The sequence below is a fragment of the Polyodon spathula genome, unplaced genomic scaffold (genome assembly GCF_017654505.1).
Source record: "Polyodon spathula isolate WHYD16114869_AA unplaced genomic scaffold, ASM1765450v1 scaffolds_731, whole genome shotgun sequence".
In the NCBI taxonomy this organism is placed as follows: Eukaryota; Metazoa; Chordata; class Actinopteri; order Acipenseriformes; family Polyodontidae; genus Polyodon; species Polyodon spathula.
Window position 1 is genome coordinate 214,688 of NW_024472220.1, and position 12,965 is coordinate 227,652.

At 47.8% G+C, this 12,965-nt stretch overlaps 1 protein-coding gene across 3 annotated transcripts; it reads left to right on the top strand.

The window, feature by feature from the left end:
* Positions 1 to 208: 208 nt before the first annotated feature.
* LOC121308522 (protein yippee-like 2) lies at positions 209 to 12,262 on the top strand. 3 transcript variants are annotated; one of them, XM_041240968.1, is made up of 5 exons: positions 209 to 382; positions 3,838 to 4,070; positions 8,632 to 8,675; positions 10,466 to 10,574; positions 10,984 to 12,262. In XM_041240968.1, the coding sequence occupies exons 2-5, from the start codon at positions 3,963 to 3,965 to the stop codon at positions 11,071 to 11,073; spliced, it is 351 nt and encodes a 116-aa protein (XP_041096902.1). In that variant the 5' UTR covers positions 209 to 382; positions 3,838 to 3,962; the 3' UTR covers positions 11,074 to 12,262. The 3 variants fall into 3 exon arrangements, with proteins under 3 accessions (XP_041096902.1, XP_041096901.1, XP_041096900.1); XM_041240967.1 differs by lacking the exon at positions 209 to 382 and adding an exon at positions 832 to 954; XM_041240966.1 differs by lacking the exons at positions 209 to 382; positions 3,838 to 4,070 and having other exon boundaries at positions 7,682 to 8,675.
* The last annotated feature ends 703 nt before the right edge of the window (positions 12,263 to 12,965 follow it).

Here is a 12,965-nt window from a genome sequence, read left to right on the forward strand (position 1 = left end):
CGGGCGCTGCTCCTCAGCAGTTTTCGATTCTCCGGTCTCCGTTATCCGCAGCGCAGTTTTCAGGTAGATTAAAAATAAAGTTTCTGATTTGCCAGCTGCACCCGCAGGTTGCCAATCAGCGGAGTGTTGCTATGCCGAATTTGTGCCGCTGTTGGTGGATGTGGCTGCCCGTCAGGTCCGACGGCGAGGGAGTGAAATGCAGCTCTGAATTCACACTCACAACACAGCCGGGCTTCTGCGCTGCGCCTGGAAAAGGGGAGACCCAAGGAATACACGGCAAAAAAACGGATACGATACCAAGGAATTGCTTTCAAGAGACTGGTCACCCAGACAAGACAGGGCAGGGGCGACTGAAACCTGTACATTTTTTTTTTATTCAAAGGTAAATACATGCATGGTGTTTTACCGTTTTTGTTTCGCAGTGCGTTGATTGAAGGTAAACCCAGATGTGAAAAGACTGGGTTGAAAGTTTGGGAAAGGTTTGTAACAGTGTGCACGGCTGGGGTAAGTCAGGCCGGATGGTTTTGCTGCAGCTCTCTGTATACTTGGCTGGTCTGCCTGCGCTGTTAGATTCTGTTTCAGTAGTTTGCAATATTACCGGAGGCGTGAATCTACTGCAGCAACAGCAACGTGGTAAACAATTGCATGGTCGTTTACTTCAGCAGCTGCGATTGAACATGCAATTCGCTATGCAACAAAAACGCGTAAGACCGTGCAAAACAACACAATGAAATTAAACTGGGTAAAGGGGTTAGTATTGAGAGAGAGAGAAAAAAACTATATTAATTTGAGGGATGCACTTTGAAGTTCGTGGCAGGGGCTGGCTTACCAGCACTGGTCAGTGTGATCCGCAGGCAGGAATAGCGCTAGGAGCCGAGCAGAGAACTGACTCCCATTACCAGTGCTGATGCCTCAAGCCATCCCAGAACTGAGAGCCTACCCTCCCGGCAGCAGGTCAGTCTCTCCATGCCCACTCGGTGCTTGTGGGGGACCCCTGTGGTGAAGACCAAGCGCATATCCTGCTGTTAATTACCCTCCTTGTCCAAGCGCGTTATTGCTGTAATGTAAAAACAGGGCTCTTCGTTTAATGCGACATTCGCATAGTGTGGACACGCGTGATCTTTATGCGAACGGTTCGTTTATTCTTGACAGGGGCAGGTACACGTTTTCATGTGCATGTGTGTGAGCGTGAATAATGCTAATGATACATACTGTGTGTTGTACTTTAATGAAAAAAAAAAAAAACAGCGTGTAAACAAGTTTCTGTACTGTGTTGTGTGTGTGTGTGTGTGTGTGTTTACCAAATGTCCAGTCCGTTCAGTACTGTAGTTTGATTACACCATTGAGATTTATGATTGCAGAGCGTGTTTGTGTCTGTCTTTCACATAAAGAAAAGATGCTTTGTGTGGGGGCAGGATTTCAAAGGGACGCATCAGTTATATTTTCATTTGGTTGATTTGTTGACAGACGCTTAACGTGGACAGTAGTCTGTGTTCTCATATTTGCTGTTTCCTGTATTTGGTTAATTCCACTGTTTCAATTTTAGTTATGTTTTTATATATAATTTTACTTTGCCTTTAATAACTACCTATTTGAGTACAGTGTGTATTGCTTGTTATAGACAGAGCTCTGTTTTAGCAGTGTCTAGCAGCTCTGCAAAGTGTGAATGTTAGTTTTGCTGTTTCCGTTGTGTGACTTGGTCCCTGCATTGTGCTGCTTCTTTGTGCATTTCTACAGTATCAGTGACTGTAGGTGTCGTTTCATTTGAAAAGGAATGCCTGGCTAAGGTTAGTAAACTGGGCTGGGCTAGGTGGGGTGGGGGGAGGTGGGACTCCAGCATTGCTGTCGAGTCTTTTGAGGTGTAGTGGGCTAGTCGACAAAACACCAGGTAGGGGAGGTGCCCACCTGATGACCCCAGTGAAGAGCCCCAGCCAGCCCATTCCAGACCGTTACCATGCTGAGGCGCTAGGGAGTCTGCACACTGGCTGATCCCTGGAGCCAGCTTTACACTTCAGCCATCAGCCAACAAGAAACACACATTACCTGCTGGAGGGACAGCACTGAAGCCTGTATATTACTACTGCCTCATTTTATCTGGTGGAAAGTGGAGTCCAGTGTTAGCATGAAGTAGCGTGTCATGAAAATGGAATCCCTATTTTAAAGGTATTGCTTGGAGAGGCTCCTGACCAAGCTCAACCTTGTTCCAATGGCATCTAAAATCGCACCAAAAAACCAGCCTGCATGACATGACAGGCTGCAGAGCTCTCTTCGGGAGCCCCCTTGCTTTGCTGGCTGGGACCTTGGTGCTGCACTCCCATGCTGACCCCCCCCCCCCCCCCACACTCTCACACCTTTCACCCCTTACCACTCCTGAGCTGGGGGCCCATCTCTCCAGAATCTCCCTGCCCTCAGTATGCTGCCCTGCTTCACTGTGACTATACCGTGTTCCAAAAGCACCACTCCCTGCAATGAACACGAATGCACACAAATAATATAAAGGGTTGGATGTAGAATTATAAAATAAAAAAAAACTATGTAAATCCCTCCCAATTCCATTCCTCAGCACTGCACATTTACACACATCTTTGAATGTATGTATTTTTACAGTGACCATGTCCCCAGCCACCTCAGTAAACCCCACAGTGTCTGACCCTAAGTGTGGGGTTGGAAGGGATACACACAAACTCCCTTTAAGTATGCATTGCTATTTTTAAGAGAAGCTCTTACACACTCGTTGTGGTTCCCTGTTGCAAGAGAGAAAAATCTGATAGACTTTTCTATAGGGTTGAGTTTCCACATGTGGTTTCTGCAGATGTCCTCCCTTCACCCATCTAACACTAGTAGAATATACAGCAGTATTGCTAAAAGCGAATTCTAATATTTAGTGGTGACCCGATTATAGGTTTCTCTTGAAATGGGAGTTCACAGTGGCAGTGCACGAAGGGTCTTCCTTCTCTTCGTGCCACTCTCTAAATAACATATTTCCCATTCCAACGTTGTTGCTACCAGGCCCCTTGATTAGCCTTTAAAGCGGAGATGGAAAATATGACTCGAGATTTGACTGAAGCAAGCCCTGAAATACGAGAGTCAGTGTATTTCTGAAAGCGAGTGAAATGTGTGTGGACGTGGAGAAAGTGCTGAATAACATGAGAGCCCTGGGTCTGGCGAGGGATCGGGTGTCTGCTCTGGAGAGAGCAGGAGCTGGTAGCTGGGAGCTTCCACTCTCCCCTTGCTAATCCAGCCGCTGCTGGGCTGTGAGAGGGCTCTTTATGCACGGCCCTGTCCTCGCTGGCAGGGTCCCAGGGAGAAAAGCACAGGGCTTTGTGCGAGACTGTTAACAGACTGTGCTGTGGAAACATTACCTCCCAGTCCTTCCACTCAAACCACTAGACTACATTGCTTCTCTCCCAGTTCCTCAGCTCTAACCACTAGGCCACACTCTCCCTCCATGTCCCTGAGCTCAAACCATTAGGCCACACTGCTTACCGCTTAGTCATCATCTGTAATGATCAGGCCACACTGTCTGCCTCCCAGTCCCTCAAGGATATCCACTCTTTTTCCAATTCATAAACAAGAAACAGAAAACATTAAGTGCATGCCAGCAGCCCATCCCTACCTTACATTAGATAGGGCAGCAGCAACCCAACCTATTTCTAAGGTTCTCTATTGGAGAAGGATATGGAAAAGTAAAAGTGAACTTCTAAACTGTTGCAAGTAATGTATGTGTTATTGCATATGTTATTGCTACAGAGTTGATATAAATAATATTTGTCATGTGTAAGGGTGCAGGGTTGTCACAGCTCCCCCGAGGTGAATGAAGTGCTGTGTGTGTTTCAGGTGTGCGCCCCCCCTCGCCCAGCCCCACCACGGCGCTCACCTGTGTGCTGCGGTGCTTCCCGTGCGAGCCGACCTGGGCCGGCAGCCCGTTCCTGCACCGCCACCCTGCGCCGCCTGTCCTGAGAATGACCCGCTCCAAGACCTTCCAGGCCTACCTGCCCAGCTGCCACCGGACCTACAGCTGCATCCACTGCCGGGCACACCTCGCCAACCACGACGAGCTCATCTCAAAGGTACCACGGCATCCGTGTCGTTAGAGCAAGCAGGGGAGCGATGGGGCTGGAGAGCTGAGAGCGGGGTGACCCATGCTGGGCTGTGTGCCTGGCAACGAGGAGGCAGCCGCACACTTGTCATGTGTGCATATGTCACTTCTGCATTTGTCTTGAGAGAATTGCCATGAAACTATAAGGACTTGTGCACAGATTGTTGAGTGTATCATAAGGTGGGTCTGTCTGTGTGCAGGATGGCGGTCTGTCTGTGGGGAGGCTGACTTGTAGTCAGGTGCAGTGATGGGGTAAAGACAGTGCCGGAGAGCTGAGGATGCGATTTGTTTAGGCAAGCACTCAGGGTTTGTGTGCAGGGTGACCGTGGTGGAGAGCCGAGAGATCGCTGTGGAGGGTGACAGTCAGGGCGGGCCTGTGGGGCCCAGGGCCCCAGAAGACTAGGGGCCCCTTAATTATGTGCTTACATATTATATATATATCTTCCCCACTATAAGCGCAGGGAATACGGGTCACAATTTTATTTCATAGTAAGCTTTTAAAATGGTTTGAGTGTGTTTGACATGTGACCTGACGAGTGCCAATGCCTCTTGACTGCTCTGTGCCTCATGCCAGCAGAATCAGAGCTGGTCCAGGAAATGAACCTTGACAACCTAATCGCTGACTTTAGCATGCTTAAAGCTGGGAAAAACAGTTGGACAAAAAGGTATTATTGAGGGGGAGGCTCAGGATATTCTGTGCCCTGGGCCCCGAGGGTTCTTCAGCCAGCCCTGGTCACTCATGTCATCCAGCCCTTTACATGCAGAGAAGCTGTGGGCCTGCAGGAGAGTAAACGCTTCCTTTAACTGCTCCTGTCCTGGGCAGTAAACCAGACTGCAGGCTGCTCTCCGCACGTCGCTGGCTGGCAGCCCGGCTGCCTGTCTAGGGTTGTGTTTCTGTGTGTTGTAAACAGGGTTTCCAGAGCCGCTGTGTGGAGAGAGCGTTCCAGATGAAAGCAGGAAGCAGAATGCTCTCAGGGGACAGGCAGGCAGGGGAATCTGCTTGTAAACAACAGCAAACAGTGTAGAGTTTGGCCCTTTCAGGAGCCATTGCAAACAACACTGCCGTCATTCGAATTAGCCATGGATTGAGTTACTGAAAATACAGTGTAGAAAAAGGCAATTGGTTAATTGGTCATGCTAAAGTGTAAATAAACAGGACCTACAGTAATATGCTGTAGTGCAGCTGTGCTTAATTGTGGAGCAGCGTGTTGAACACGGACCAGTTCCTAATTGTCTCTGTAGAACCATGCGATGCTGCCCGAGCCCGTGCTCAGGGAGGCGGGTGCGTTGCAGAGGGGCTGCTCCCTGTCTCTGAAGGGGCAGCTCGCTGCGGTGCTGCCCGAGCCCATGCACAGGCAGGTGGGTACGTTGCAGAGGGGCTGCTCCCTGTCTCTTGAGGGGCAGCTCGCTGAGGTTCTGCCCAAACCCGTGCTCAAGCAGGTGGGTGCGTTTCAGAGGGGCTGCTCCATGTGTCTGAAGGGGCAGCTCGATGCGGTGCTGCACACAGCCCGCACTGTTCAGACTGTTGCTGTTCTCAGTACAGTAGCTCCTTTGAGACGGCAGGCTGTTTTAACTCTGGAAATGTCAAAGACTCGTCTGTTTTCCAAAGAGCTGATTTATTTTTTTTCCCCACAGGGTGTTATTTATCTGTTAGAAACACATTGGTCTGGTGCAGCCCCTCTGAGCTGGCAAATGGTCTGTTTGTGTCTACCACTCTAACTCTGGAGCCACTGGCTCTCCTGAAACTGCATGTCCCTGATGAATTGAATACACTAATACTGCATGTCCCTGATGATGAAATGTATACTCCTCATCTGAGGCTGTCAGACGCCCGCAGTACAGCTTGTGATTCTGCAGTACAGCTTGTGTTTGATTAACCTAAGTGGATGTTTAAAGCTGTATTTATAAGGCTAATGTCTGCCTGAGTTTGGCATTGGGTTTGTCACAGGGTGTGTGTTATATTACAGTTACTGAAGTCGCTGTGTGTGCAGGTCATTCTTTTTAGTCCTGTTAACCATGACAAATATAGCATTATCCCAGGATTAAAGGCTTACTTGTTTCTGGGCATTGTGTTTGACCAGAAAAGCACCTATTCAGTTCTGATTACATTTGGTTATGGTACAAGTTAATGGAAGCAGCTGCTCTGAACCTGAGTGCATTGATAATCAGCTAGTGCATTGCACAGCACCCTGTACTAAATGTAGTCTTGGTCATTTAATTATGGAGAGCAAGACTGCGTCCCCCAGAATGCCTCTGTGGTCACCGAAACACAGTTTCCAAATGAGGCAGAGCTGTCTGTAATGAAGCAGACTCATCTGAGTGTTTCATAGGCTGCTCCAGTGATGACGGAAAAGGATTGAAACTTGGAAGTATATGTCTGGAATGTATTTCCTCTCTGTTCTTTGTAACATTGTTTTGTTGATTCAGTAAAAGGCTTAGCCATCTGATTTAATAGCTGGGGGCTGTTTAAAGTTTAGTTAGCGCTCCAGCATGGTGTCAGGCTTTGGTTTGTTTGTTACGTTCTATTTTGTGTACGGCTAACCTTCTGAGAAGGAGCACTGCTAGAAAAATACATGCAGGTACCGTCCTGTTGAAACCAGAGTGTTGTTTCCGTGAAGGACAATGTCAAAGATCCTGGGAAGAGTGACCAGTCACAAGGAGAGAGCCCACTTTGTCACAATGTCTTTAATGAAGATATAGCAGGTCTTGCAGTAATGCGGTGCAAATACCATCTGATACAAAGACATTTCAGATGGCTGGATCACATCTGGTCTAGTTTATTATATACAGTAGCCTAACTGTTAACATCCTGTCCTGACGGTCTCTATGTTTCTTGCACCCGTTTTCAGATGATCTTCCTTTCTCCTCTGCCTGGTACAGTTGCACATGCAGTATTAGCTACAGTCTGCTTTCTTGCCAGTGTTTGCAATGCTCTGTGCTGTGGGTGACTGCTGCTGTACTTTGTGCTTGCTGTGTGCTGTAAGTAATTCAGTGTTATACTCCTTTTGTTTCAACGGAATTAAACTAAGCTTCCTAACTTTCTTCCTGTGCAACTGTGTCTGCATGCAGGCTGATACCAGGCACAGCGCCTCTTTTTTCTGCACTGAATTCTGCACCCTTGTATGAATTCTGCATCGATTTATGCGATCGGAGAGACTTAATAAACTTGTCATTAAAAATAGTGTGGTGTTGGATGTAAAGATGCACACAAAATTTGTGTCAATTTTTCTTTAAGTGCATGGAAAACTACAAAACGGTGTGTTATTTAATATGTTAACGTAACTTCATTCAGCAGAGCTGAAGACCCTCTTGAAGACCAACTCCTACAAGATGGTCTTTGAAAGCGTGACCTCAGGACCCTGTCGCTGAGCTGAGGCGTGACCTCCCCATACCAGCTTCTCATGTTTGCAACCGTTCCCCGTGGTTCTAATTCCTAACACTCCGCTTCGTTGTGTGTGGATTTGAGCTGAATGGACGTCTCTTTGTTGAATGCTAACAATGTCTTTCCATTGTCTTTGACTTCCTCATTGTAGACAGTGTCACATGAGTGTGAATGATTGCAGACAACCTCCCAAGGTAAGAGGGACGTAAAGGAGCCTTTAGATTGGACTCAAGTTTTTGGTGAAATATTAAATTAAACAAGATTTACATTGGCCTCTTGTCTAATGGGAATTATTTCAACAGAATGCAATTTCAAGTGTTTAGCTGAAGTGTGAATTTGCCACCCCAAGTAAATGGGATGTTTCCTTTGTTTTTGAAGGTGACACCAACTACAACGGGTTGTAAAGAAAAGACCGCTGCAGGCGTTCACCATCGCTGCATTCTTTCTTGCGCTGCAAATAGACTAGCGTTCTGCTGAAGCAACTCGATTGACAACAGTGTGGCTGAGAAATTGGCCAGTCCTGTTCTGGTATTAGAGTCTGTATTAGCTGTTCCCCTTTCACATGTTCACATGATTCCAGAAATGTTTATGCTTTGCATTTAAAAAAAAAAAAAAAAAAAAATTTAAATGCTTCCAACACTTTGCTCTGGATTCACGTAGAGAAGAACAAACCGAATGGAAACTGTTAAGCTATCCCCCCCAGTGTGTGTGATCTGCATTCTTTGGGCGTAAATCTAAGTAGGAGATACACAGGTCCTGATGAGCTGGCACATGTTTCAATGTGGTTGTCCAAAAGCTCCTGTTCCCGACCCCTTCTAACTTGCTGTGGAAAATGTTGTATCGGCTCTATTAATGTATAAAGAAAGGGTGTATAACGAAGAAGAGTGAGAAGTGACCTTCTCCTAAGACAAAGAGCCAATTAAGAACAGTTTAAAGTGAGCTGAAAGGTGTTGAATTAGGTACAGATGGAGTGCTTCTCTCGTCTTCCTCTGTGATGCGTCTATTTTGGGAGAAACCTGAGTCTGTGCTGGCTGCGCAGACACACAAGAAGCAGCTTTCTTTCTCCGAGCTGCCCCCTTGCCCTTCCTGCTCCTGCTGTAACAGTTGTCTTGAAGCTGCTGCACTCATGGTCTTTTGTTTTGTCTTTCAGTCCTTTCAAGGAAGCCAAGGCCGGGCGTACCTCTTCAACGCTGTGTGAGTGTCCTGTTTTTTCTTTCTTCGCTCTCTCGTTAACACATGCATCCCCACCTTCCCTACCTCTTCCATCTCCCCACCACCACCTCCCCACCTTCCCAGTCAAGCAGCTCCTCTCCCCAGCACATTTGCTGGTGGTCAGGGCTTCCCACGAGCAGCTCATGTGATGTCTCTATGTTTATCCAACTTGTACCTCAATGGTGTGTCTGAACTCCTACTCAATAGCAGTCCACTGCAGCAGCACCTCTGCCCCAGACAGTGCAGTGGTGAACCGCTGTGCACTCTGTATTCTCCAGCCCTTGCTGTTGCCACTGCTGGTAACGTTGTGGTCCTAATGGTCATGCTAGGGTTTCTGGAGGGATACTCTAGGGTTGTCATGCGTGTTTGCCCATAGCATTGTCTTCCCTTTTCTGTCAAGTTAGCTTGTTTAGCCTAAAGTGCCCCATGGGTGTAGTGTAGCCCTGAGCTTGGGCACAGATCGATGTGAAAGCAGAATGTTTGGGCATTTGTAAACAAACGTGTAGTGTAATAATGTAGTGCACACACAGATAGAATGGGCAGGGGGTGCTGTACACTGTATCCTGTTGCTAGTGGTTAATAAGCGCTGTATTGAGCAGAGCAGCACTGATCCTGCTTGCCTGCCTGCCTCCCACAGCACTGTGTTTGTGTAGCCGGCACTCCTGAACCAAGAGCCCCGCGGGTCACTGCCCTTGCTCTGGGGTCTGTATGGGGACAGGTGGTGTGATGCCACCTGTTTGAAAGTGGTGTTGCTGAGACTCTGGGGGCAATTTGTGTTCAGAAACAGGTGTCTTTGGTAATCTTTAGCCCCTGGGGCAGTGTTTTCCCACGCAGGTAATTTGCTCGCACTGTACTTGTGTGTTTGTTTTAAATTATCATCAGTTTTAGTGAGGATTTGATGCTGTATGTTATTAAGTGCGAGAATGTAAACTAGCACCTATGTTTGAAATTCTTGAATGTGTAAATCTCTGAAGAATACATTTGTAAGGAGCTGTGAAATTCTGGTTCAGTGAATAAGCTGCATCAAGCTTCAAATGCACTAGCCCTGTTGCTGGGACTAGCATGGCAAATCCAAATGCCTATGTGGTGTGCTTGACTCTAACAGTAATAGAATCAGCACAAAAATATAGGACTGTGAAGGGTGGATGAAGTCCACGCTTTGTGCTTGGCCCAAAAAATGAAATAAAATAAAAACCCAGTGTGCCCTGGATGTGTGTTGAGGTGAGTTGCAGGATCTGTGCAGCACACAACCCTGGATGGGTAAAAGCTACTTGTTAGCGTGATGGCTGTGGTGCATCATTGCACTCCAGTACCATGCCCGGTGTATAACATGCATGGCCCGTCTGATCTGTTTGTTTTATTGGTAACAGCCACCTCTTACTGTCACAGTCCGATGAGGTTAGCAGATGTTTCAGTGTTGAGACAGTGAAGGGGGAGAGGTGGGGGGTCCTCTTGCACAGACGTCAACTGTGCTGTAGTGGAGCCGGAACTCGCACAAAGGCAAGCTCAGTCACATGACTCTCATCTCCTGCACAACTGTCTGATTCAGTTGCAATGAAGGAAGTTCAGTATACAAATAAAATGTGAATTGGTATAACAATTCTTGAAGAAATGAATGTTTGCGTTCCGGTACCAGGACCACACTGGACATAAGCAGCGCTGGGCTTGGCGCCAGCGCTGCGCTGAGGAATTGCATGGATCATGGTTTTGGAGTAAAGCTTGTCCTGGGGTGTGGCGTGGCTGCTGAACTCCATGCGTCTCTCCCTGTCCAGAGTGAATGTGGGCTGTGGCCCTGCGGAGGAGCGAGTCCTGCTCACTGGCCTGCATGCCGTGGCGGATATCTATTGCGAAAACTGCAAGACCACCCTGGGCTGGAAATATGTAAGTGCGTTTTCTTCATCCCCATGTCACCTAAGTACATGCGGCATGCTTTTGAAATGTGCTTTGCTTTCCTGTTGACTGTGCCAGATGCTGTTGCGATAAAGTCCAAGTTTAGAAACTGTAGTTGATCTTGACAACTGTGTTTAGTGGCACATTGTGCTGAAAAGTGAATGTACCGTTTGAGCAGCTTGTCTTTGATTGTGACCAAATGCCAGAGAAGAACAAACTGAGTTTGTGTCCCTCTGAGAACACAATTGAGGGCTGCTTGGGGTTGCCTGGGATTTGCAGTAGTTGAGGGCAGTAGCTCTGTAAATGTCTGTGTGGAATGCGGAATGGCGGTGTAGGGGGATTGATATCACTGGCACTTCTTGCTGTTTACTGATGATTGCCTTGGTGTCCATGTCTGCAGGAGCATGCGTTTGAGACCAGTCAGAAGTACAAGGAGGGCAAGTTCATCATCGAGCTGGCACACATGATCAAGGACAACGGCTGGGACTGAGCGCAGTGTGGTTTGGCATGCAGCAGGGGGGTGGCCCTGGGTCGCCTCTCTGCCCCCCTACCACCTGCTTGTTGCAAAGTGAGAGAAGGACTGGAGCTGGACTGAGGGGGTCTCTGTGGGTCTCCCTCTCTGGTCGTGTGCACTCCTTTTCTCCCGCTCCCCCCAAGCATCCACTCTGTGGACTCTAGACTTGACTGCTAGTGACCTCGCCTCGTGTGCTTGGGGGTGGGTGGGGAGTATTGGAAAAATGTCTCGGACAGTGCACTTGCTGTGCAGTGTTAGGGGTACCTGACGGTGATCCTTGCTGGTTGGTCTCCAAGGAGGAGGGAGGGGGTGTTGACCCAAAATGTGCTGACCAGGCTGCTGTAGTAGCCACTCCCAAGCAACTGGCCAGTTGTCACTGAGATAATGACCAAAAATTGTGCTGGAATGAGTTTCAACCCCAGTACAGGGGCTGGCGGCGTTTGCAGGGAAATCTCCCCCAGCAAGATGACTTGTGTAAACATCCAGATACAGAGAAGCCTTAAAGAATCTCGAAGATGCTGCCGGGTCCCTCCCTAGTGATGGGGTGTTCCCTGCATGCAGAGAGTGCCTGATGTGTGACAAGCCATGTGGGTTTGGACTCATGGAATGGGCATGACCCCCCTTTTGACTGAATCCCCAGGGAAAGACTGGTAGCTTGAGGCACAGCACAACCAAAGACCATTTACCCCACCGCCCACCCAACCACAAAACCCAGGAAGTCTCAATCACATGTTCGGTGGGGCAAGGCAAGCCAACCAATATGATGACTGGTGGAAAGCCATTTTGGGTAGGACACCCCCTCTTCCTCCTTTTTGTGGAGTGATATGAATGCATTGTGTCTGCTTTTGCAGAAACTTGAGATGTTAATCTGTCTCTCTACCTGTGTGGTATTTGCGTATTCCATTGTTATATGTGACGGCGAGCCTTTGTAATGTAGCTGCTGCTCACTCTTGTTGTCGAGTACGTTTTGTTGCTGTGTCTCGTGTTGTTAATGCAAACCTGTCTCATATGTTCGGGAGGCTTTGCTGTCTGCCTTGTTACTGAAAGCGCTTTGTTGTGCTGGTTGTTTACAAATGAAAATGCTTCACTGGGCCGTTCCTTTTCATTTTACATAAGAAGGCCGTCATCAGTTGAAATGTGAGAAATGAAGACTTTTAAATCCAAAGACCTGCTCATGTGTGTTTCCAGGGGGTGAGGTGGGGAAGGAGGGAGGTAGGGAGGGTGGAGTTGGGGATGGGTGGGGGAGCTAGGTAGGGAGGGGAGGGTGGGGAAGGGTGCGAGTTGGGTTGGGTTCGGTCGGGATGGTTCGGAGGTGGCTGGGTTAGGTTGAGGGAGGGTAACAGTCACCAGGAGGAATGGTCATTATCTGTCAATGCATCTTATTCAAATAACGATTTACGTTGACTTCTTGCTTAAGACCACACATGGATATGTTGACACACTTCACAACTGGGTGGAGAAGTTCAGTTAATTTCACTGAACAATTTAGAAACAGCTGGACGAGCACAGCCACCGTGGCAGTGCTGGTGTTCCACACACTCACACACAGGGTCAATCTCAGTGTGCCAGCGGCTTAGTCCTCTTCAAGAGCACTAACTTCAGAACTAGAAAACCCCTGGAACTGAACTAACCGAGTCCCAGTTGCAGCGTGCTAGTCAGAAGATCCAGTTCATTAGTTGATCTAATCAAGTTGTCATTTTTACAAAGGTTACAAGGTTATATTAGATATTTAAAACGCTTATGTTTATTAAAAATATCCATTATTGAGGGGTGATTGTAATACAGACATGAGGAATGTAAAGGACAAGGTTTCCAGTGTATAACCCATCTTAAACAGAATTGCAAGCAAATACTGAAGAGAGAAATCA